General features: G+C 34.4%; 1 protein-coding gene across 5 annotated transcripts in view; it reads right to left on the bottom strand.

The window, feature by feature from the left end:
- The window catches only part of ZNF385B (zinc finger protein 385B), a 483,339-nt gene that overhangs the window by 221,421 nt on the left and 235,333 nt on the right, over window positions 1-26,585 (bottom strand). The window contains exon 1 of one of the 5 annotated variants that reach the window (XM_074215581.1): window positions 12,170-12,341. The exons of the other annotated variants lie outside the window; for them this stretch is intronic. Within the exon in view, the coding sequence (XP_074071682.1) occupies window positions 12,170-12,188 (19 nt within the window). The 5' untranslated portion in view covers window positions 12,189-12,341. Of the gene's footprint in view, window positions 1-12,169; window positions 12,342-26,585 lie in introns of those variants that run through there. 5 annotated transcript variants of the gene reach the window in all.

Raw genomic sequence — 26,585 nt, 5'->3', positions numbered from 1 at the left:
AATCTGTATACCAATGCACTGATTTTATTTTCTCTTAATTCAATCTAAGAGTCAGGAAGAGAAGATAGGGAAAAAAAACAGAATTCCACAGATTCCACAAAGGTATCTTTATATCTTCTCCCTGTAGATAGGTGGAATGATTCTCGGTAAGCATACTCAAATCTAATCAGGAGAAAAAAAATCTATTGGCCTACCTACATTACAAAACAGGGCTAATGGGCCAATTTTGCAATAATGTGAGAGGATCAGATAACTGACCAGACAAAGCTTTATACCACAGTAGAATGGAAAGAATGACAGTGCCTATGACCTTCTAGACAGATTAAAAAAAAGTCATGGGTTACATGTTACTCATGGCAAGGGGGGTTACAATGAATATGATACATATGATTCCATCTACTATTTAAATAAAATTATTCATGACTTTATGGCTTCATTATTCATAATTGCAGTAGGCAACTTTCTAGAATAATAAACTGAAGTAGTTGGGTCTAAGGAATAAGAAAAATGATTTCTAAAACTAATAGGACAATCAATTTCTTCTAAACTTTTTTTTTAGGTGTTTTGCAAGGCAAATGGAGTTAACTGCCTTGCCCAAGGCCACACAGCTAGGTGATAATTTATTAAGTGTCTGAGGCCGGATTTGAACTCAGATACTCCCGACTCCAGGGCAGGTGCTCTATCCACTGTGCCACCTAGCCACCCAGCTTCTAAACTTTTCACTGAGGTTTTCTTTGAACCATCCTACCCTCCACGCTAAAAAAAAAAAAAAAATGTAACTGCATGACCTGGGAATGGGAGTTCAAGAATTTCACACAGTTAATGAAATCAACAGTTTTTTTTAAGCATCTACTGTGAGTCAGGCACTAGAAATGCAAATATAAAATGAGACACTGTCCCTAGAATGTTTACATTCTAGTAGAGGCTTGCAATATATTTGCAAGCAAAGAAATGTAAGATATATAGAAATTAAAAACACAGTGATTGGGGGGTAGGGATTAACAATGGAATTGGGTGAACAGATAAAAATTTTTTTTTGGAGTAGGCAGAACTTGGACTTAAAGTCTTAAAGGAACCAAGAAATTTTAAGAGGTGAGAGTGAGAAGAGGAGATGACTCCAAGCATTCCAGACAAGAAGAACAGGCAGCTGTACATGGGCACACAGGCAAAAAATAGAATGTCATTTGTAGAAAATAGTAATGTTGCATATTGGCTAGAAGATCAAGGGGGCAGAGGGGATAATCATCCCAGAAAAGTGGGTTGGAGTCATAGTGTGAAGGGCTAAGGAACTTGTGCTTTTGGCCCCAAGGATGCTCTTGAAGAAGAAAATGATTTCATTAGCTGATCCATATGAAAGCCCTATTAAATAGACACCCATACAACTAGATCTCAACATCAAGGTTTGAAATTACTTGTCTGGTCAGTTTTGAAATGAAGAAATTATTGTTTTCAGTATCCATATGTTAAATTTTTAATAATTAGAAGAATTCAAGTTGAAGTAATTCAAAAGTTTTGCCTCACACAGGACAGATTGACACAAAGTTGACAAAAAGGTAAATGATATATTGGAGGTTCTGTGGGAAAATAAGCAGTCTGCTGCACTACTGGTAGACCTATGAATGAATGTAGTCATTCTGTAAAATAATTTGTAATTGCTTCAAGAAAAGTTACTCAACGTTATAATGCTCTTGACTCAATCTTACCATTGCTAGGCTTCTACCTATGAGATCAAAGAAAGAGGGAAATTTTCTCTATGTATAAAAATATACAAAAAACTTTTTCTGGTGACAAAAAACTGGAAACTAAAATGATGTCCATAATCTGAGGAATAGTTAAGTTGTGGAAAATGAATATAACAGAGTTTTTGTGTGTCGTAAGAAATTAGGAAACAGATGATTTCAAACAGACATGAAAAGACATACAAGATGTCTTTTTTTCCTTTTTTTGCAAGGCAGTGGGGTTAAGTGGTTTGCCCAAGGCCACACAGCTAGGTAATAAGTGTCTGAGGCCGGATTTGAACTCAGGTACTCCTGACTCCAGGGCCGTTGCTCTATCCACTGTGCCACCTAACCACTCTTGAAATGTCTTTCTTAGAAGAAAGAGAGCAGAATCTGAAGAATGATTTATACCATAAAAGTATTATAAAAATAGTTATTTTAAAGCATTTTAGAAACTAATTAAGAATGAAATTAACAGAACCAGGTGAATAATTTATACAATAAAAACATTGTAAAGGCAAAAGAACCTTGAAAGTTGGGGGAAAGTCTATCAATACAATGACAATCTATGCTTCTAGATGAAGAATGCTATTCACCTTCTGACAGAAAGGATAGATTTAAGGAAGCATAGTTTTTTATACAACCAAAGACAGAACTTCTTTTGCTTGACTGTGCATATATTTGTCAAAAGGAATGTTTTTCTTTTTTGTTCTCTTCTTTAATTACAAATAGTAGGGGTGGCTAGGTGGTGCAGTGGATAAATCTGGTCTCAGACACTTAATAATTACCTAGCTGTGTGGCCTTGGGCAAGCCACTTCACCCCATTTGCCTTGCAAAAAACTAAAAAAAAAATTAATAATAGTAAAAAATGGAGAAGTGAAGGGTGCTAAAGAGGTGGAATATTGCATGAACTTCAGACAAGGTTACCATATAACTAATCTGTAAATGTTTGTAATGTTAAAAACAAAACACATTCATCAAACATTTTGTTGGTACAGGTATGAATTGGTCTACTCACTCTGGAAAACATTTTGGAACTATGCCTCAAAAGTTGCTGACTTTACATGCCCATATTAAGTCTCTTTCCTCAAAATCATCAAATAAGGAGGGAAAGGACTCATATGTACAACAAAACCTATTGTTCTTTTTTAATAGTGAAAAAGAATTGGAAACTAAGCAAGCATTCATCAACTGGGGAATGGTTGGTCAAATTATGGAAAATTTATATAATAAAATATAAATGTCATGTAAGAAGTGATGAGAAGGATGGTTTCAGAGAAGATTTATATGAAATGATAAAAATTGAAGAGGAGAATCATGAAAACAATTTATATTAAAATCCCAATAAATACAGATTCCTTGAAAGACCTAAAAACTCTGACTACTGCAGTGGGACTTGACCAATGGATTTATTTTGTTTGACTATGCATATTGATCACAAAGGCAGCTTCTTTTTCTCCTTCTTCCTTCTTCCTCTTTCTTCTTCCTCTTCTTTCTTCTTTCTTCCTCTTCTTCTTCCTCTCCTCTCTTCTTCCTCCTTCGTCTTCTTCTTCTGTCTTCCTCTCCTTTCTTCTTCCATTTTCTTCTTTCATTTCCCTCTCCTTTCTTCTTCTTTTGTCTTCCTTTCTTCTTCCTCCTCTCCTTTCTTCTTCTTTCATCTTCCTCTCCTTTCTTCTTTCTTCTTCCTCTCTCTTTGTTCTTCTTTGTCCTCTCCTTTTTTCTTCCTTCTTCCTCTCCTTCTGTCTTCTTTCATTCTCATTCTCTCTCTCTCTCTCTCTCTCTCTCTCTCTCTCTCTCTCTCTCTCTCTCTCTCTCTCTCTCTCTTCCTCAACAACCCTGAGAGGGAGGAGCTATTATTGTCCTAATTTTACAGATGGGGAAACTGTGGCAGACAGAAATAAGTGACTTACCCAGGGTCGTACAGCTAGTAAATACCTGAGACTGGATCTGAATTGAAGGGAGGAAAGTGATTTTTGTTATTTAAACTTAAAAAATATTTCTTGCCTGGTAAGTCAGAAAATTAAAATCATAGGATAAAGGATTTAGAGCTAGAAGAGACCTTATAAAGTCATCATGTTGAACCCTTTCATTTTACAGATATGGTAAATGATGCTGAGAAAAATTAATCTTTTGCATGGTTATTAAGCACTCAGATTATAAACCCAGGCCCTTCATTCTCTCCACAATACCTTGCTACCTCACAATTCTAATGTCTACCTTTCTTGGGGTAAATAAGGTACATGGGAGAAGGTGATTAACTACCTGCCCCAACAATTATAACAAAAATCCAAGACACATATTTAAGGTCTGTCTATGCACACAAAGGCATAGCTCAGAATTCAGACTATAAAATAGGTAGAAAATTAATGCTAATAACAAACATAATGTACAAAATCTTCATTTTTGATATTTAGACATTAACATTTAAATTACTACCTAAGTTTATCTCTCTGAAAAGTTACAGGGTAGATTACATATACCCTGTGTGTATGTATATATACATATATATACACACATATATATATACCCTCAGAATTTTTGCAAGTTACATATATTAACTTGCAAAAATTCTGAGGTGATTAGGTCACTCAAAAATTAAATTGGAATTATACCTTTGCAATCTTATTTATGTGTTGCATTGTTAGTGATTATAGAGCCTAGATCAAGCTAGAGGAGAGTGCTCAGATTTAAGTGTGGCACAACAGGATGCCCTTTATCTAAGCCCAAACTATTTTTGTTTTCAAGATATCATTACAAATCAAATGAGCTAACATATGAAGAGAGTTTTGAAAATCTTAAAGTATTATATAAATTCTAGCTATTATAAAGGCAAGTCTTCCAGGGCACTAAATATCCTGAGTATTTTCCAGCTTCCTGTCTTTGCTCACATCATTCCTTTTTTCAAGAAAGCTTTGAATTGGATAGGAGGAAAGGATTCTTTACTTATGAAACTGGCATTTGTGAGATGACATAGGCAAAAAAGGCACAGGGAGAATGCAATCTGTACTAAGAGGGGAAATACCCACTTTGATAAAACCACAATAGTATCCAGACTTCAAGCTTATACATTAGACTTTGCATCAACAGATTTGAACATGGGAAATGAAAATACTTGGTGAGAATGAGATTTCTTTCTCTATTTAATACATAGAGAATTGCCATTCCCAATATACTATAGGCTTGCCTGAGTCCACGGTAGTCCTGCAACTTTCACTTTTAAACTCATCTATCTGGCACTTTTCCCTTCTAACTTCCTGTTAAACTTCCCTAGTAGCATATACATATTAGTATAAAAAAATTAAAAAAAAACAACCAAGAAATCATAAGTAAGGAAAAGTAGAAAGAAAAAAGGGATAAAGTGGGGTAGACTCCAGAGAAAGTTTTTAAGTGATAAATTCAAGTCCTGGATGATATCAAATTCTCTGGAGAGGGGTGTAGGACTAGGTGAAGGGATTGCTCAAGTCCTTCTACTGAGACTCTTCTGGGTCTATTCTTACAAACTCATCATTTATAAAAACTTCATTCTGTTCTCTCCCCTTTTGGGGGTGGTGATGGTATGGAGAGCAAGAGAAGAGAGGCTGCCATTGATATGAAAAGTCTCTAAACTTCAGAATTATAAAGGATGAGAAAGCACATGATGTTGAACAAGTACTTTCTTTGTACTTTCAGTAAACTATTCTTCTCATATAACCTAATAGTCTGCAACAGTTTGTAACCTTCCCAAATTGCTGGACATGTTCTTAGGAAAGGGTCTAAGAAACATATCACGGCAGAATCTAGCTCAATAAACTTTTGATTTTCTTAAGTTCATGAAATACAAGAGGCTTAGAGTTATGCTTACCTGTTTAGGTGTAATCCCCCCCCCCCCCAACTCTTGCCTAATAAGAGCCTTCATAGAATTAAAATCTCTTTACTTTCTGAACCTAGTTCCTTATTGGCTATTTTAACTGAGGGGGGGAAAAATGTGTTAACCACACACATAACACTCAGTACACAGTGTTCTTTCTTATTAATGGATTTTATACAGGCAAAGCCAAGAGCTATATGCTACTTTTGCATAAAGAGGAGCCCTCAGTATGTGCTTGCCAAGTTGAACTCTAAAGCAGCTAGGAGGTGGTTGAGTGGTTAGAAAACTGAACCCACAGTCAGAAAGCTCTGAATTCAAATCCAACTGTGTCACCCTGAGCAAGTCCCAAAACCTCTGTCTACCTCAGTTTCCATATCTGCAAATTGGGAATTATAATTGCAATTATTTCCCAGGGTGGTTATGAGGATCATATGATATAACATGTATAAAGCAGTTTCAACTTTAAAAACTGTTGTCGACCAAGAGAACAACTACATTGTAAGATGATCAACCTTGATGGAAGCAGCTCCTCTCAGCAGTTCAGAGAGCTGGGACAATTGTATTAGACCAGAGGAAGAAAAATAAAACAAAATTAAAAAAAATTTTAAAAACCCCATTCAAAATCTGATGAACACTTTATAAAAAATCTCTTATGTATCTCTTTCCCTTAATCCTAATTCCTTATACCGAAAATGACTAAACTATAAACATGATTATAATAAATATGTATGTACAATGTTAACCTCACTGTTTACCACTGAGGGGAGGTGGGGTGGTAAGGGAGGGTGGAGGGAAATTTTATAATTTAAAAATATGCATATGCATATGGATGAATTGAAAAACTTTTATAACATGTATTTGTAAAAATAAAATATCAATAAAAACTATGATCATCATCATCATTTATAGACTATAACATAAAAAAGTTACAAACAAACCAAAAAAATCATACAAGACAGGCTGAAAGAAAAAGTTAATGAGAATAATCATATGTTTTTATTCTATTTCCCTTATACTAAGAAGTCACTGAGATATAGTACACTGAGCCCTGGACTTGAAATAAGATGATCTAGTTATGGAGGCCCATGAGAAAGAGAAGCTGAACTCAAATAGCCACTCAGCCAAAACTAGCTGGGGACGTAGGCCAAGTTACTTAGCTGCTCAAGTCCATAGTTTCTTTATTGGTTAAAAAAAAGTCTTGGCCTCATCAATGTCCCTTCCAGCTTAAATCTGATAAGTTAGAATTTTAAACGTGTAGGTGTCAGGGGAATGAAAGGAATAGTAGTCTTGGAGTCAAAGCTTTCTGGTCCTGTGATGCCAGGCAAGTGACAATGTCTGTGATTTAGTTTTGTTATGGATAAAACAGCGATTATGCCTACTCTGCCTAAATCTCAGGGTGATGGAGAGTAGCAAATATATTTGATAGCTCATTTTTACCATTCTAACTATTGCTTCTGTTAGTCAACCAGAGAAGCAAAAGAACTTTTTAAAAAATGAGGGAGACTGAGCACAGGACTTGGGATTCAGCTTCTTCCATCATAACTTGTCACAATTTCCTGTGGATCAATTCAAGTATGCTATTATAGCCCTAAGAGAATTGATCTAAATTGATTTAAATTAGTATATAGAATATGCTGGCTGCTGGTTCCCAGTGGTTCTTCCCATTGACTTCACCACTGTAAAATAATTCCATGCATACCTAGGGATATCTGAAAGTAAGTGATATCTTATAGAGAAGAATGGAAAATGGTGACATGTTGAATATGAGAAATGCTATAGGTGTGTGTGTGTACTCAGAACAGTTAACTGGGAAAGAAAAATGGCACATTAATATAAATAATTTAAGACCTCACACTGGAGTAAATAAAAAAAAAACAATTTAATGGAACTATAGAAGAGTGCATCATTCAATATCCAACAAAGAATATATTATCTTCCACAAATATTCAATGGTCTGACCCTGCCAAACCTCCTCCACCCACTCAAATATATGCTTAAATTCAATAGCTCCCTACTGCCTTTAGTTTTTGTCCTTACAAAAACCTCAATCTAGTTTTTTAAACCTTTTGCAACCTAATTATGTATGTATCTTTGGTTCAATCCACTTAAAGTACCCAGACAGCTGATCCTTGGACAAAACATCTCATTACTTTTCTGCAAGTCTTGTGGTAATTGTGGAAAGAATCTTCCTTTTTAGTTCTACCTCATAAAATTCCTAGTTTCCTTTTAATATCTCCTCTATGAGGCCTTCCCTGATTCACTTAGTGGTGGGCATGTTCTTCTTTTAAATTTCTTTGTATATACTGTGAACAGAACTTGTAGACATGTCCATATCCATTCTGTATAATGCAGATTTCATGAATAATCTGGAACTCTGCCAAAAGGCTATAAAATAGTACATACCCTATAACCCAGGAATATCTTTATCCCAAAGAGATAAAGAAAAAGTACTTATGCTGTAAAAAGATTCATTGCATTTCTTTTTGTGATAGCAAAGAATTGGAAATCAAAGGCATGACCATCAATTGGGAACTGACTAGACCATTTATGGAAAATGAATGCAGGTGCATAAGATCGTGCTATAAAAATGATAAAAAAAATGAAAAAAGATAAAAATGATAAAAACATCTAGAAAGACATATGAACTGATGCAAAATGAAGTGAGCAGAACTAGGAGAAAATTGTACACAGTAATAGTAATCTTGGAAAGATGATCAACGGCAAATGACTTCACTATTTTATTTTGAGCAATACAAAGCTCCAAGACAATTCTGAAGGAGTTGTAATGAAAAATGGCTCCTACCTTTAGAGAGAGAACTAATGAAGTCTGAGTGTAGATTGAAGTATACTTTCCCCCTTTATTTTACTTGCATTTTTTTGAAACTTGGAAATGTTTTGCATAATTTCCCATCTATTACTGATATCATGTTTCTTTTTTGCTCATTGGGTGAGGAAAGGTTCTGATGGAGGGGGAAAAATTGCGAACTCAAAATTTTAAGAAAATAATGTATAAATTAAATAGATAAATCATATGTATTTTTTTAAATGCAGATTTCATGACCAGAAAGACTATTTCAGTTTTAGTTTTCTAACTCTAGAGTTGCCATTTTTGTACTTATTTAAAAAATCTTATTTATGCTTCTTTAAGCTATTTGTGCATTTGTATATGTGTATGTATGCATTATACATTTAGACATACTTATATGTACATATATAATACATACTCATCAATATATAAGTATTTATGCATACATACATATATGACAGCTGGGTAGCACAGTACCAGATTTGGGGTAGAAAACCCAAGTTCAAATCTGCCCTTAGACACTTCTTTTATGACCCTGGGCAAGTCACTTAACCCTGTTTGTCTCAGTTTCCTCATCTGTAAAATGAACTGGAGAAGGAAATGGTAAACCACTCCAGTCTCTTTGCCAAGAAACACCTCTGGGGTAACAATGAGTCAGAGATAACTGAAATGATTGAGCAACAACAAGGGAAATGGGAATGAGTGTTCTGTAATCCTGGGAGCAGAACAGCCCTTTTCCTCTTTCATCAGAAATGATGTAATATTGAATTTCTTATAGAAGAGATTAGGTCTAAGGTAAGAAAATCAGGATAAGCAAGTTTGCCTACTTTTTTTGTTTCAGACTGGTTCTTCCGAGGTTATTAAAATAAAATGATACTATTGGAGTGATCTTAGGGGTCACAATCCTACTCCTTCATTTTATAGCTGAGGGAACTAAGATATAAGAAGATTTAAAACCAAGAACACTTGTCCAAGGACCCCCCCCCCTTTTTTAAAAGACACACTCTCTTATTAATATAATAGAATAAACCTTGTCACAGTCTTTGCCTTAGTGTTCATTATTCTATTGATTATTGTGTAAATATTAGACTTCCTGTCTGCAGAGAATTTGAGGCTTGGTTCCTTTCAATCCTGTTTGCATTTCCCAACGGCTGCAAAGCTTGGAACAAGAAAGTTTATGTAATATTCCAGAAAAACTGCTGCACATCATGGCTCATTTTAGCCCAGGTATGAATAGAAGGCAGAGATGAATTCACAAACACATCTTTCATCTGAACGGTTAAAAAAAAAAACCTACCAACCCCCTCCCACAGCCCTAAAGTCCAAACAGTCTTAACCATTGACATAATTATAGCCCAGTGCTTAAGACCAGCACAGTCAAAGAGCCCAAGTCAGGACAAGCTGACTCCCAATTCCTGCAGAAAAACCTTTCACTCAAAAGAACTGGGAAACAGGAATAAATCATTTCCCTGTCAGACATTTCCAGTAAACCTTTGTGGTACAACACGACAAGAGAGTGGCTATTTTACTAGTCCAGTAAAATATGAAAGTTCAATGAAACATCATACAGTAGTGAGAGGATTATTTTTAAAAATGTATTTAGCAAGGAAAAAAAAGCACCATACAAAAAAAAATCTTAGGTTCTGGCCATAAATTTAACAAGGGAGTGTAGGGGGAATGGTAACAACACTGTTTCCTTAATTATTGGATCACTTTATTTTTATATTATATGTAAAAATACATATATGACAGGATAGATGCATATATTAATGCATATATATATTTATATATACACACACACACACACACACACACAAAATAGACATGTTCATGCCTTTATCTAATTATGGGGGCAACCTTTCTGACTACAAGTTTTGTAAGACTGGGCTGGTAGAAGGTAGAAGGAATGCAATTTTATTTCATGAATGGATAAAGTGAGGTCCTTGGGAGTAGGAATTAATATTTGGCTCTCTTTATTTTCCAAGACCTTAGTACTTACATACTTCTTAGATACTGCTTCTTGACAGACTGAGGTAGAGGGTAGACTTGATCAGAAATCCCCATGAACCCTGTTGAACCACTATTGACATTGAGCTCAATTGTCTGAAGGTGGCACCCATGCAAAAGCATGTCAGATGCTTTATTTCTTCAGAGGGCTATTTACCATCCAATTTGGGGGCTTCCAAAGAAAATGAATGAAAGAGTGATGAAAATTAAGAAAGGCAGAACTATAAAATGCCACACTTAAAATAAGTTGTGTCATGTTTCACATTGTATAACTAATTTCCTTAATAAAAATGGTCTATGTCTTAAGCCCCTAAGAGCTCATTTATCAAAATCAATATGTTTCATGTTGGAAGAGTATTATAACTGATACATGAAAAAATATGAGAACAACCATCTTGAAATTGCAACAAAAATGCAAGTACATTTTACACTCTAAGGGCTTCATTTTTGCTGTCCTATATATTTGAATAATTTATATAATTGAAAAAGTTCAAATTGGAAATATAACTGTTTTAAATTCTGAGAGAAATTTTCAGTGCCATATCCAAAATCAGATGTCAAACATCATTAAATAGTTATACCTGAAATAGCCTAAAAAGAGATGAATGAGTTACTTTCACATGTGAAATGAACTATGGGTTTAAATATTTTCCCAAATTCAAATCAAACATTTTAACATCAGTTTCCGAAATATTTCTGACATATGACTTATATAATTCCAAATTTGCTCCTGTTTACTTGTTTAAGTATCAATGGGATTGAAGCTATCAAAAAGTATGTTTTTAAATGATTATATTCTTGGGTTTCCTAAAGTCTACAGAAAATCTTGAATCAATGACCTGAAATACTTCAAGGGAATAGAACATATCTTATGCAGTTAATTTACTGCCTTTTATTGACATTCTTGAAACTTCTAATGAAAGTCTCTCTCCTAATACTGCTTTATAAGGTAAAACAGCTTCTTATATATCTTGTTTACGATAAAAATGCCCTCCATATGGCAGGCAATCAATACAGGTTTGTACAGTCGAACTGAAATCAAATTATATGAAGTTCTGAAGACAATGAAAGCATTTATATGATTTCTGTACTTAAATATTATTTTTCAAACGTGCCATGCATATCTTTTGGAAAGTCTTACTTTACATTTGTATAATTGCAACCATTATCATAAATTATGTGATGCATTAACACTTCACCCTTTCAGTGTTCCACAACTTGAAACCAATTTTTAAGGCATGGTATTCTAGACATTAAAATTCATTTAAAATATTAATAAAGTTATCACGTACAAATATTCCCTTTTTCAAACCACTCCTTTTCATGCAGCTGAATTGTTTAACAATATTGTACATGGAAGTGCAACAAAAAAAGTAGTTTTGTGGCTAATTCAACTATGAATAAAGTTAAGAATGAAGTAAGATTAACATCTTTAAAAATAGTTTTATGGCTATGTCAGTCACTTTGACATGTATTGGGGCAAACCCCAAATGTCAGGATAACCTTTATAGCAAGAAAAGGGAAGCTCAAGTGCCAGTTAGCAGTATTTCACTTAGCCCTACATTCATTTAAAAGGCAAAATATCATGATAATTCCAAAGCCCAAATTGCAGGGATCTGGAGAATCATGTTGCACTGGAAGAGTTTCTCATATTGAAAAGAAAAAGAAAAACCCAGCCCCCAAACCAACATTAGAGAAGCTCGGATGAGCAAATTCACTGAATGCTATTTTCAGAACTTATCTACCTTTCAAATAAAAAGTCTTAAACAGTTTAAATTTTATTTTACTTACCTAGAAGCATGTTTCTCATCAATGGTTGATTTGGCAAAAGTTTAATTTGTGAAAATCGAATTTATGACTAAGAACCTGAAAAGACTTGAAGCTGGCAGTTTTATTAAAGATTGAGAATGAGCATTCACAAACTCTTCCTTGTATCCTAAGTAAGCTAAAGTACTGGACTCCACTCTCATTGGTGTACCTAGCCCGAAACTAGCAAACAATACAGAGACTGTCAGTAGCTGTTGCCTCCTTGGCCTGAAGAGCCAAAAAAAAGTTATAAAAAGTAGGTCATTTCATGCCATTTTAGAGGCAAATTTTGAATCAATCTTGTTTCATCAAAAATCTAAGTAATAATTCTACCTCTTTATAAGAAGAAATAAAATAACTAAAGGCAATAGGATTTTTTGGTGGTCCAATCTTCCTAATTTTTTTTCCTTTTGGGGAGTGGTAGTGTGTGAAGAATTTAAAATAAACTTTACTAAAGTATTTTTTAAAACTATGAACTCTGTGCTGACATATATATGAGCTTAAAAAAGAAAAAGGAAAAAATGTTATTTACAGAAGCAGCATAGAATCTAAGCATATATGATATCAGGAATTTGAACAAATGAAAATTAACTTTCAGAGTAGATTATTATATCATTTATATATGCATATATCTCTAAAATATCTTTTAAAGAAAAAGAAATGACACACTGAATTTCTTTCTATTTTCAGACACAGTTTTTTTAAAAACAGAAAAACAGAAATTAGAGGCAGTGAGGTGGTGCAATGGTTAGAATGCTTGACACAGTGTTAGGAGAACCCAAGTTCAACCCCGCCCCCCCCCCCAGACACTAACTGTGAGGCTCTTGGCAAGCAAGTAATTTAACACTGTTTGCCTCAGTTTCCTCATCTGTAAAGTGAGTTGGAGAAGGAAATGACAAACCACTCCAGTTTCTTTGAGAAATAGCTAAATGGGGTCACAAAAAGTCATATATGACTGACAACAAATAGAATTTATACTTCCCTGAATTTCAACCCAAAGGATGAATTTATAGCACAGGTTAGATTTAGTGGATGAAGGTCTCATGAATGCAGGGTTTAAAAAATTGAGAAAAAGCTTAAATAGATTTAATTTCTAGTTTTTTAACATCCTAAAATATATTACAACTTTGTTTTCATATTAGTAAGTTCATCAGAGAAGATAGACAGAACTCCCATTCCTTAGGCTCAAATTCTCTAAGAAATCTCACAGAAATCACTGTAAGCTATACTAGGCTTCCCTGGTTACTGCTTTGTAGTATTGGAGTACTAGTTTTAGAATTAGTAGCTATATTCATGTGAAGATAATTTTAAGAAGCAGTGATGAAGAGACAAGAAGAAAGAGGAGAAGGAAGAGGAGAAAAACCAAAAATAAAACAGTGAAATGGAGAGAGACAGAATGAGAAAGATACAGAATGAATCAAAGATAAGTGATAGATTCAGAAACAGATACAAAGACAAGAAGGATGGGAAGAGGTGGGGACAAAGATGAAAGAGTAGGAAGGGAAAGAGGAAGAAAGGATGAAGCAGGAGTAGAGGAGAGGGGATGAGGAAGAGATGGGAAGGAAGGAAAGGAAAAAGTATGGAAGATGGAAAGGACCTTGATCATCTAGTCAAATCTTCTCATTTTATACAAAACTGAGACTTAGGAGAAAAGAGGAAGGAAGGAAGGAAGGAAGGAAGGAAGGAAGGAAGGAAGGAAGGAAGGAAGGAAGAAAGAAAGAAAGAAAGAAAGAAAGAAAGAAAGAAGGAAAAAAGAAAGAGGAAAGGAAGGAAGAAAGAGACAAGGAAGAAATAAAAGGAAATGAAGGAAAGAGAAGGAGAGGGTGGGAAGAAAGGGAGGAAAGATGGAAGAAAGAGAAAAAGAGAGGATAGAGGAAGGAAAAAAAACAAGAAATGAAGGAAAGAAGGAAGGAGGAAGGAAAGATGAAAAGACAGAAAGGAAAAATGAAAAATATGTATTGAGATACCAGGAATTCTGCTTAACAATGAGAATACAAATAAAAGCATTTTTTAAAAGGCAAAAAGCAACAGCGTTTGCCTTTAAAAGGTTCCATTCTAATGGGGAAGACTTACATTAAAAGGAAAGTGAAAGGTGGAGAATTATTCCAGGAAATCATGCACTGAATTGAGTCAGGTTGACCTGGGTACTTCTTCAAATGGAGATTTCCTTCAATTTCAAGCCACCTGAACTGTGAGCAACAACATTAGGAAGTAGGCATTATTACTATGCCATTTCACAAATGAGGAAAATGAAGCAGAGAGATTGAGTGACTTGTCCAAGGTCACACAGCTCTAAGTATCTGTGGCTGCATTTGAACACAGGTCTTTCTTACTCTAGGATAGGTCCTCTCTCTAGCCACTTCATCACCCACCTCACTGACATATTTGAACAGTTTCTTATTATTTGGACACATAAATAATTCATGAACTTTCCATTGACCACAAAAAGGATATACTTATAATCTACCTAGTAGTGTCAAGCTCAAATTAAAACAAGGCCCTTAACTATATATAAAGATCCCTGCAGGCCATATATTGACTTAGAAAACCACATATTAACATTATTTGTTTTCTACTATTTTTATTTACTTATATATTTTGTTAAATATTTTCCAATTACATTACATTTCAATCTGGTTTAGGTGGAGGTCCATATTCTCTCATCTGGAAGGTAATAACACTTTAAAAGGAATGAAAATATTAGCAATATAGCCAGGTATACTGGTAAATGTTTAAAAATGGTTCAAATTTTTAAAAAAATATACTTATGGCACACTTTTTTTATTCACATTATATTTTCTCTACTGCTTCAAGTCTTGCCAGTTAACAACAACAAATCAAATCATGATTTGCCCATTTTTGAAGTGTAAATGCTCAGAATTAAAATTTAATAAGAAGGCTCTCTCTGTCTTATAACCTGATTTAAGGTGGCTTCAGCATACCTCTGGATGTTAAGTATGGCACCTTCTGAGGAAGGCCAGGGAGAACATTTCTCTGAATCTTTCATTCTTGGCCCCAACTCAGTTTTAATAAATCTCTTGCTCTATTTGTTCCCTGAATGCTTAAAGTTAAATAAGAGCAAATGCAATGTCATAAACAGAGGTAAAACTTGAATAGCACAAATAAAAGGTGTGATTTACATTGAGGTTTTCTCAGTTCAAGCCCAGGAGAAAAAAAATAGAGCCCAGGATGGCTAATAAACTGACCCTAAAACACAATGTCACTCTGACATAATAATCATCATAACAGAATGAATAAATAGGAGCAAACATGTCAAAACCATAAAGCCAACTTAAATTATTCAACAATGGTCTGGCATTTTCCAGAACTCTCTACTTATTTCTTAAGTCATAAGTAAAGAGGGATGACAAGGACTAGGGGAAGGATTCATCAAAAAAACACATCAAAGGATAGAAAACACACTGAAAGGATAGAAATAGCATGTCTGAGGAGAAGAAAGAGAAAAAAAACGGACAATCCAGTCTCTATGAAAAAAAATATCAACTCAATAATGATCTTCAATATAAACTAACAGAGTCTGGCAGGTAAGTTACACTACGTCTCCAATAGAGGACACAACAGGAGAAAAGGTCTGAACTGCTTACAAGAGGTTCAAAGAAAATAAGACCATTTTTCTGTCATTAAGAAACAGATTTATGTGGGAAGCTGCTGAAACCTTTAGATACAGAATTCTCAGTTGAACAAGAAAGTGGAAGTTTGGTCTCAATGTGAAGTTATAAAAGGAAACAAGGAAGAGATTGGATGACATCAGGATGATTTTGACCCAAAGGACTGAAAAAGGGAAACCTGAATATTCTCTTTGACTCAGATGTTCCACCCTAGAGTCATAATCCTTAAAAAATTGAAAAGGTGAGGAAAGAAAAGGATCCAACTATGCAAAAATATTCGAAGCTGACTTTTTTGTAATAGCAAAACAGAAACTGATTTATACATCCAATGATGGGGAAGATTGAATAAGCAATGGAATGTTATAGGACTGACAGATCTAAAGAATACAGGAAAATACAGAATGACATGAAATGAAGCAAATATAAATTAGTAGAACCATAAAATATATCATATGTTGATTGCAATTATTTTTTAAGCAAAAAAGAAAAATTTTAAATGTAATAGGTATGCACACATGGAGTCAGGAACAAGGATATAAAACAATTTTTTTGTAAGTTTGATCTTACTATGTTAAAATTGCATGGTAAGTTTTTTTCCAATATGATTAAAATTTTAAAAATTGGGGATTTGGGTTTGAAATTTGTTTCATGTTTGGCTTGACTAGTGATTGTTACAAACATTACATCAAAACAACATAAGGAAAGAATAAAAGAGGTAAAGCACAAAATGAAAGAAACTATTATTTTCTGGATTTTCCAACATTTATCACCTGGCTAGTTTGTCCAGTTTATGTTCTAATTTCTTGTCTATGACAAAGCTTCTTATTTAGAGATAGCAGGAAAAATATAACAGCTATTTGAAAAGAAAATATATAAAACATGGGACTAGCAGGTGTTTTGGAGGATCTACAATGGTACAGAGCAATAATCTGGGAAAAGGTTAGAGATGTCTCAAAAATATTCATAGAAATTAAGACTTCATAATCACAAGATTGGGAACATCAAATATGTCCTCTCAGCTGGTATCTAAGTTATTCAAAGATATGTCCCAGAATCTCAAAAGCTGAAAGAAAGTTGAACAGTCTTCTTATTCAAGCCAATAACTGAATAGAATGGCCTTCTTCAACATCACTAACAAGTCTGGGCTTCTTGCATCTGGAAGAACTCTAGTTTCAAGAGACTGTAGTTTATTCAATTTTCAGAAAAATCATAATCACTGACAAAGATTTATTGAGCTCCTATGTTATTGTTTTTGAGTTGCCTTAGTTGTGTTTGACTCTGTAACCCCATTTGGAGTTTTCTTGGCAAGGATGCTGAGTGATTTTGCCATTGGTTCCAGTGGCAAAGGCACTGTAGTGCAGGAGAGACTGACTAAGAGGAGACAAAATCTTGTCCTAAAGTAATTTACATTTAAATAATCTCATGTTCATGAGCTTACTAAACAAAGAAACACATCCTTACCCGACATAGTTAATTAAAAGGCTCCTTGAACTTCAATAACAGCTTCTTCTAACAGTTATATCTAAAGACTGAGTCCTTAGATGGCAAAATCATTTTTTTCAGGCTAGGAATAATAACAGCTAGGTAGCGTTTATCATTAACTCTTAAGATTTGTTAAATATTTTATAAATATTTTATCATTCTATCTTCACAACAATCCTGGGAGGTGATTGCCATCATCATCCTCATTTTACAGAGGAAGAAATTGAGGCTGACAGAGGTTAAGCAATACTTAGTATCTACAGATAATACTTAGTATCTAAGGTTCATCTATTGATCATCCAATGTGACAGTCATTGTAATAAATTTCATGGCAGTCATAAAAAGTTATTTTGAACAAAGAGAACAACAATCTGTATGAAATGTACAGATTTCTTCAAATAAAACCTTGTAAGATTAATAGCACAAGTAATACTATTCTTCAATTACAGATGAGGAAAATGGCGCCTTAAAAAGTTAAAAAAGTTAAATGACTTGTCCAGGATCACATGGTGAGGAAGAGAAGATTTTTGCTTCTGAATTTGGCTCTCTCTCTGCTACGAATTAAAGTTGAACTAAGTTGGAAACAGTGAGAAAAAGCAGAATGTATGATCCTACTTAAAATATAGAATAGAGAGCATTCTAATGAAAATGATAAGGGAAGCATCTAATTAAGAGCACAGCAGGCAAGCAATTGGAGAAAGCACCTCTGGCAACAGTAGTGGGGGAGGTAGGAACAAGCATAAAACTTAGCAAGTAGTCAAATAGTGTCTGTGCAACCCCAAATTTCATTAGAAATAACTGATGAGAAATGACTGTAGAAACTAGTGCATTATAGTAGATATTTTGTTCGAGTATATCACTGTGTCATTTTATCTTGTAAATAGTTACTTAATTCATAATCTGGTTTCCAATGAGAAATTTATTTGGAGAAAAAAAATTATTCCAAGTCATGTATTTTTTTATTTATTTATGAGTCAACAAATATTTACAATGTGCATACTATATACAAGGAGATTACCCAAAATTTTAGCTTTTATTGGTGACTGCACAAATAAAACATATAGGGATAGGCTTTTTTTAAACCATTCTGAGAGATTTCCTTTTATAGCAACTATAAAATCCAGGGTCTGTGAATTAAAAAAAATACATACACACATCCACATATAATTCACACATGGAAGAAATTCTTCTCTAAAAGAATTCCAGAATAAACAGTTGCTGGCTGCTAAAGCATCCTGGCAAAGTTCTGCTTGTTTACTAAGGATACTCCTGGCCTGCCTCAAGAGGAAGCCTTGATAACTTCCTAAGCAGAGAATTAGGAATGATCTAACATGAGTGAAGAGCTTCTAGATGATAAGAATAAATGTGGTCCAAGGTGAGGCATCCCCATATTTAAGGTGATGAAGTTTAAGGAAACCTGTTTACTAGTAGCCCTGTGGAGGTAGATTAGAGAGAGGGGAGATTTGTGGAAGAGTAATCTATTAGTAGATCATTACAACTTTGGGAGGAGCTAGTCATTATTTACCATCCAACTAATAAATTAAATCTAGCTGATTTTTTTTATTTACAGAAAACAAAAATTCACACAAATAACATTAAATCCTACTTCACAAACTATTAGTATCTATCAAGAAATAGTCAATAAACATTCACAAAAACTGATGTATCAAATGGCAGAATTGGACCATCACTCAAAACAAAGAGTTGCAATATTAAAATATGTTTTTATTAATATCCATTGTTCACATAAGTCTGTCATTCTTTATTTCTATTTTTCTAACTGGAGATGCTTTAGAACTAAATTTGTCAATATTTATTATGCATTAGAAGAACCAAGAGAAACAATTGAAAAAATATATTTTTAATTTGAGATAAAAATTTCAATCCTACAACCCTAGTTTTCTTTGTTTTATCATTTTTTTTTAAAAAAAGGCAGTCAATTGACAGAACTTGGGACCTTGAGGGATTCTTAAATTCTTTTCCATCTAATGTTAAAAGATAAAAGAACCAGAAAAAGGCAACCAGAATTAAATCTTTGGAGGATTTATGTGAAGATATAAAAGTTATACAATATGAGACACAGTAGAAGTGTTGCAATCTGTAGCAATATAATGGGAAAACTACATAGATAAAATTATGGATCCATCAAAGTATCAAATAGTAACAAATATAATTCTTAATAGTCATTTATGGTTGATGATAGAGGACCTAAAAGAGCTCCTTAATTCACTTTTTTTCATCATAGAGGGTTGTGTATTCTTCACTTATCAACTAGGACACAAAGCATAGGATTTAAAGATAGAAAAGAGACATGAATTAAAATATTGACTAGCTTGTGTTCATAAGAACTTAATTTCTCTGGAACTCATACCCTTATTTGGTAAATAGTCATTTCCAAGACAATCTCTAAGGTCATTCTTATGATTCTATGAATATTTGAAACTTTGGTGAAAATCTAATCATGAGTCAATAAGTCAGTGAGAAGTTATGTTTGGTCCATGCTCTTCCGCTTTATATCATCTATATCCGTTCAAAATAAAAAATAGTAAAAAAAAAGGTCAAAAAAAGTAATGAAAATCAACAGGAAGGAAAAGTATACAATTCCATACAAATTAAATTCTATAAGAAAAAAATAGAGAGAGTTTCCTTGCTAAAACAACTAAAAATTCAGCAAATAAACTAATGAAAGGGGGGAGGGGAAGTAATAATTCTAAGAAGAGAAAAGAAGGACATTTTTAATTAAATGACTAAGTGAAAATTAAGTTCATCCACCAATCAATCACTAATATAGCATAAACAATGAGATAACTAAAGTAAAGGTATACTAATGACCAGCAAATAAAATTCATCACATAAATAGATTCTGATTTTTTTTTTAAAGAAAGGGGTCAATAAGGAAACAAATGAGAAAATAAGGAAATAAATCAAAACAGTGAATGCACAAATATTTCAGGGGTTAAGGAAATATATGATGAAAGAAAGGGAAAGGAACTTCTTCTAAAATCCCAGGAAATGACATTGGGAGCAAATATAAGAGATTCTAAAGTAGTTCAGATAAGCAATGGAAAAAATTTTAAAGGGAAGGATACTAGAGAGGAGATAGAGAATTTAAAGTAAGTGAAGAAATTCCAAAATAGTAGATTATTTGAAACTGAGAAGAGTAGATTTACTACTCAGAAATTCAGGAATGAATTAAAAAGGTTGCCCAAAAATCATATGACTACAAGCCTGAAAGAATTAAAAACTATAAGCCAAGAAAGCAGACATGAAGATAGAATGTGAAAATATAAGAATTAAAGGTCTTCCAGTAAAAAAAAAATAAATAAAAACTAAAACCAAAAACCCAATTCTCTCCATTCCTTCCCTTCACTAATGATAAAATGAACAAAACAACAAATCTAAATCCTTTATTCAGGAAATCATACAGGAAAACTGCTTGCACATATTGAAAACAAAAGGAAAAAGTATAGAACAAAAGAATTCACTGGATACTGGCAAAAAGAAATCTCAAATTAAATATACCCAGAAACATTACACTCTCAATTTCAAAGAAATATTCCAGGCAGGCAAGAGAACACTTGGACATAGCAATTTGATCAGACTCAAGTCAATCTACTTAGTAATTTAAAAAAAAAATCAAAGGAGATTGAAATATAGTATTTTAATTAAGAAATTGGTTTTCACTCCCCTCCCCCAATAAGGAATTCTTCAAAGCTTTGCTAAATTAAAGATTCATCGATTTATTTTTTAAAAGTTGGATCTACAGCAAAAGGAAAGGCTTTTAGACATTCCTTCACATTAAATTTCAGATAAGAAGGAATTTGGTGGTCAAATTCAAAATAAACATAAGAAATGTAAGGAAGTGTAAAGTTAGAAAATATTAAACAGTAAAATTAAAATTTTCATGCTACTAGGGACTTTTTGAATAATAGAAGATATCTATGGCACAGTGGACGGAGTACTGGCCCCGGAGCTGGGAGCACCCAAATCCAGCCTCAGACACCGAACAATCACCCAGTTGTGTGGCCCTGGGTAAGCCACCCAACCCCATCTGCCCTACAACCCGCCCCAATAATAATTAATAATTAAAACAACAACAACAACAATAAATGTGCTTCAGTCTGTGTTCCAACACCACCAGCTCTGTCTGGTGGATCACATTCTTTAGGATAAATCGATCACAAAATCTGCTTCCATATTTTTCCACTGTTGCCATTGCTGATCACAACTCCCTCCATTCGCACTTCCCCACTACCATACACTATATTTTCTCTCTCCTTCCACTCTGTCCCTATTCTTAAATGTGCTGTAGGGTAGCTGAGTGGTGCAGCAGACTGATCACCAGCCCTGGGGCCAAGAGGCTCCAAGGCCCACATACCACCCCCTAAGGCCCAGCAACCACCAGGCCCTGTGGTCCTGGACAGGCCATCCAATCCCAGCCCCATGCAAGAAGTAAAAAAGAAAATGTGTTATATCTGACCACTCTTGCCTGTGGTGGTCCACCCTCTTCTCCATCACTCATATCCCCCCCCTTCCCTCTGTCCCCTTCTCTCCTTCTTACTCTAGATGTCTATACCCCATTGAGTGTGTGTGTGTGTGTGTGTGTGTGTGTGTATACTGACTCCTCTTGGAGCCACCTCTGATGAGAGTGAAGGTTCCCTCATTCCCCCTTGCCTTGCCCGCCTCCATATCATTGCAACAGCTCATTGGAATAAAAAAAAACTTATATGAAATAGCCTGTTTCACCTCTCCTTTCTCTTACTCCCGTTACATTTCCCTTTTAGACATTGATTCCAGTTTTACGTTATATCTTCAAATTCAACTCTCTGTTGTGCTTCATCTATAAAAGCTCCTTCTACTTGCTCTATTAAATGAGAAGTTTCTTATGAGTATTATCAGTATCATTTTTCTATACAGGAATACATGGAGTTCATCATCATTAAGTCCCTCATATTTTTCCCTTCTCCTCCACCCTCTACTGAAAGTCCTTCTTTTTCCCTGGAAGAGGATGTTCAGTTTTGCTGGGTAGTTGATTCTCGGTTGCATTCCAAACTCTTTTGCCTTCTGGAATATTATATTCCAAGCCCCATGAACCTTTAATGTAGTTGCTGCTAAGTCCTGTGTGATCCTGACTGCAGTTCCATGATATTTGAATTGTGTCCTTCTGGCTGCTTGTAATATTTTCTCTTTGACTTGGGAGTTCTGGAACTTGGCTATAATATTCCTGTGGGCTGTTTTTTTTGAATCTTTCTGGGGGAGATCGGTAGATTCTCTCAATTTCTATTTTTCCTTATGCTTCTAGGATATTTGGGCAATTTTCCTGTAGGAAATCTTTAAAAGTGAGGCCAAGGATCTTTTCCTGATAATGACTTTCAGGTATCCCAATAATTTTTAAATTATCTTTCCTGAATCTGTTTTTCAGGTCAGTTGATTTTTTCAATGAGATGTTTCACATTTTCTTCTAATTTTTCATTCTTTTGGTTTTGAAGTATTGTGTCCTGACTTCTCATAAAGTCAGCAGGTTCCTTTAGTTTCATTCTAGCTCTGAAGGATTTGTTTTCCTCAGAGAGTTTTCTCAAAATCTCTTTTTTACCATCTGGCCAATTCTGCTTTTTAAAGCATTCTTCTACTCAATAGTTTTTTGGAACTGTTTTACCCATTTAACCTATGCTGGTTATTAATATGTTATTTTCTTCAGCATTCTTTTGGATCTCCTTGACTAAGCTGGCTTCTTTTTCATGTTGTTCCTGCATTGCTCTCATTTCTTTTCCCAATTTTTCTTCAATCTCTCTCACTTGATTTTCAAAATCTTTTTTGAGTTCTGTCATAGCCTGAGCCCAATTTCCATTTTTCTTGGAGTCTTTAGATGCAGGAGCTTCTCATCTTCAGATTGAGTATTTTGATCCTTCTTGGGATCATAGACACAGTATTTCTCAATGGTGTTCCTCTTTTTTCCTCTGTTTACTCATTTCCCCAGCCTGTGCCTGGTCTTGGGGTGCTTCCTGAGCTTCTGAGTATTTTGGGGATACCCCCCCACAATGATCTCAGTGTGTGAGGCTGTCTTCCCTCCTGGTCTTCTGTGAATGGGTCACAAGCATACCCCTCTACCACGGGGCTGAGGTGGGGAGCCCTGCTGTTCTATGGGGGGGGCCTAGACTGTGATCAGGATCTGAATGCACTCAGAGACCCAGAGTCCTGTTCCAGGTACAGAGGACAGACCTCTGAAGTCTCTATCCACTCCCCTACCTAGGCTGAGTAATCAACGCTCCTTTGCTGGGGGGCTCCTGCTTACCAGCTCTGCCTACCTCTGGTTCCTAGATCTGGACCACCTCAGCCATGCTGCTCACTGAGGGCCCTGAGGGCTAGCTTCACATGCTTGCTCTGGCAGAGGCCCCCTCACTGATCTTCCAAGTTGCGCCTGGAGCTCCCTGGTGTGTAAGTCAGGAAACTTCTCCCACTACCATGAGCCGAGGTTCCCCAGTGCCCTGGGGTTGCCTTCGGGAGGCTGAAGTTCCTTCACTCTAGTGGGCCGCCCCTCTAATCTTGTGGAGTGGAGTCTTTCTGCTATTTTCCAGGTTACTTTGGACTGGAGAACTGCTTCACTGGATCCCTCTGTGGGTTCTTTCTCTCAAAAACTTAAGAGTCCTTATTTTATAAGTTTTGAGAGGGAGCATCTTCTCCTGTTGCTATCTTGGCTCTGTGCCCATTTCTTGATCTCTTAATTAGGTTTATGGTATTGCCCTTTAGGCTTAAATCCTGTATCCATTTGGCCTTATTTTGGTACAGAATGTGAGATGTTGGTCTGTGCCTAGTTTTTGCCATATTATTTTCCAGATTTCCCAGGAATTTTTATTTATCCCAGAAGCTAATGTCTTTGAGTCTGTGAAACAGATTACTATGGTCATTTTCTTTTATGTTTTTGGGTACCTATTTTAATTCTCTTACTATACTATACTAGTATAGTATATTAGTTACTATATTATTAGTATATTAGTACCTATACTAATTTAATTCTCTATTTCTTAACTAGTACCAGGCAGTTTTGATGACTGACTGCTGCTTTAGAGTATTGCTTTAGATCTTGTACAGCTTAGGCTACCTCTCTTTACATTTTTTTCATCAATTCCCTTGATCGTTTTGACCTTTTGTTGGACCATATGAACTTTGCTACTATTTTTTCATGGGTTGCAAAATAGTTTTTTTGGTAGTTTGTTTGGTATAGCACTTGAATATGTAATTTGAGTTGTCATTTTTTTATTATTTTAACTAGGCCTAACCATGAGCAATTTGATGTTTTTCTAATTGTTCAGAACTGACTGACCTTATTTGTATGAAAACTAGTTAGTAACTGTATTCATAAAGCTTCTGAGTTTGTCTTGGGATATAGATACTTAAGTATTTTATGTTGTCTACAATTATCTTAAATGGAATTTCTCTTTCCATCTCTTGATTGTGGGCTTTATTGTATATATATATAAATGTTACTGATTTGTGTGGGTTGTATTTTATATCTGCCACCTGTTAATTGTTTCAAGTAATTTTTAGTTGATTTTCTAAGTATGCCATCATAGATCATCTGCAGAGTGAAAGTTTTGCTTCCTCTTTGCCAATGCTAATTCTTTCAATTTATTTTTCTTCTCTTACTGCTAAAGCTAGCCTTTCTAATGTTATACTGAATAGAAGTGGTGATAATGGACATCCTTGTTTCACCCCTATCTTATTGGAAAAGCTTCTAGTTTATCCCCATTACATACAATTTTGTTCATGGTTTTAGATACATACTATTTATTATTTTAAGGAAAACTCCATTTATTTCTATACCCCTTGGTGTTTTTATTGGAAATGGGTGTCATATTTTGTCAAAGGTTTTTTCAGTATCTATTGAGATAATAATATGATTTCTGTTGATTTTGCTATTGATATGGTCAATTATGTTTCATGCTTTCCTAATATTGAACCACTCCTGCTTACCTGGCATAAATCCAAACAGATTGTGCTGCATTATCCTAGTTATAACTTATTGTAATTTCTTAGTTGAAATTTTATTTTAGATTTTTATATCAATGTTCATTAGGGAGATTGCTCTACAATTTTCTTTGTTTCGGCTCTTCCTGATTTAGGTTATCAGCACCATATTGGTGTCCTAAAAGGAATTTGGCTGAACTCCTTCTTCTCTTATTTTTAAATATAGTTTATGCAGAATTGAAATTAATTGTTCCTTAAATATTTGGTAGAATTCACTTGTAGATCCATTTGGGCCTGGGGATTTTATTGCAGTTTTCTTCAATTTCTTTTTCTAAAATGGGGTTATTTAAAATCTTTGTTTCCTCTTCTGTCAATCTAGGTAGTTTATACTTTTGTAAATATTCATTCATTTACCTCAAATCAAATTTATTGAGATTTATTTGAGCAAGCTAGCTCTTAATTTATTACTTTAATTTCCTCATTTTAATTTTTGATATTGATAATTTGGTTTTCTTCTTCCTTTTTTAAAAATCATATTAACCAAAGGTTTATTAATTTTATTGTTTTTTCCATAAAACCAATTTTTAGTTTCATTTATTAGATCAATGGTTTTTTCTTTCAATTTCATTAATTTCTCCTTTGATTTTAACTACCAACTTTCATTGGTAGTTAAATGGGGAATTAAAATTTGTTCTTATTCTAGCATTTTTTTGTTATGTGCCCAGTTCATTGATCTCTTTCTCTATTTTCGTTGTATAAGTATTTAGAGATACAAAAATTTCCCTAAAATCCTTCTTTGGCTGTATCCCATAAATTTTGGTATGATGTCTCATTGTTGTCATTTTCTTGGATATACTTGTTTATTTCTTTGATTTGCTATTTAATTCACATATTCTTAAAAATTAAGTTATTTAGTTTCCAATTAATTTTTGTCTTATTTCCATGGTCCTTGAATTACATGTAATTTTTATTGCATCGTGATCTGAAAAGCATGTATTTATTATTTCTCTCTGCATTTGATTGTGAGGGTTTTTATGTCCTATTCAGTTTTCTACAGAGGCTTACCATATCTAAGTTTTCTAAGATTTTAGTCCCCTTCTTAACTTCCTTCTTGTTTATTTTGAACTTAGATTTATCTAATTCTGGGAGAGGGAGATTGAGGTCCCCCATTATTATAGTTTTGCTGCCTATGTCTCCTTGTAATTTTTTGGCTTCTCCAAGAAAACATTTGTGTGTGTGTGTGTGTGTGTGTGTGTGTGTGTGTGTGTGTGTGTATTTAATAATGATATAACATCATTGCCTATGGTGTCTTTTAAGAAGATGTA

The sequence above is a fragment of the Macrotis lagotis genome, chromosome 1 (genome assembly GCF_037893015.1).
Source record: "Macrotis lagotis isolate mMagLag1 chromosome 1, bilby.v1.9.chrom.fasta, whole genome shotgun sequence".
In the NCBI taxonomy this organism is placed as follows: Eukaryota; Metazoa; Chordata; class Mammalia; order Peramelemorphia; family Peramelidae; genus Macrotis; species Macrotis lagotis.
This window is presented reverse-complemented; position numbering and strand designations above follow the sequence as displayed.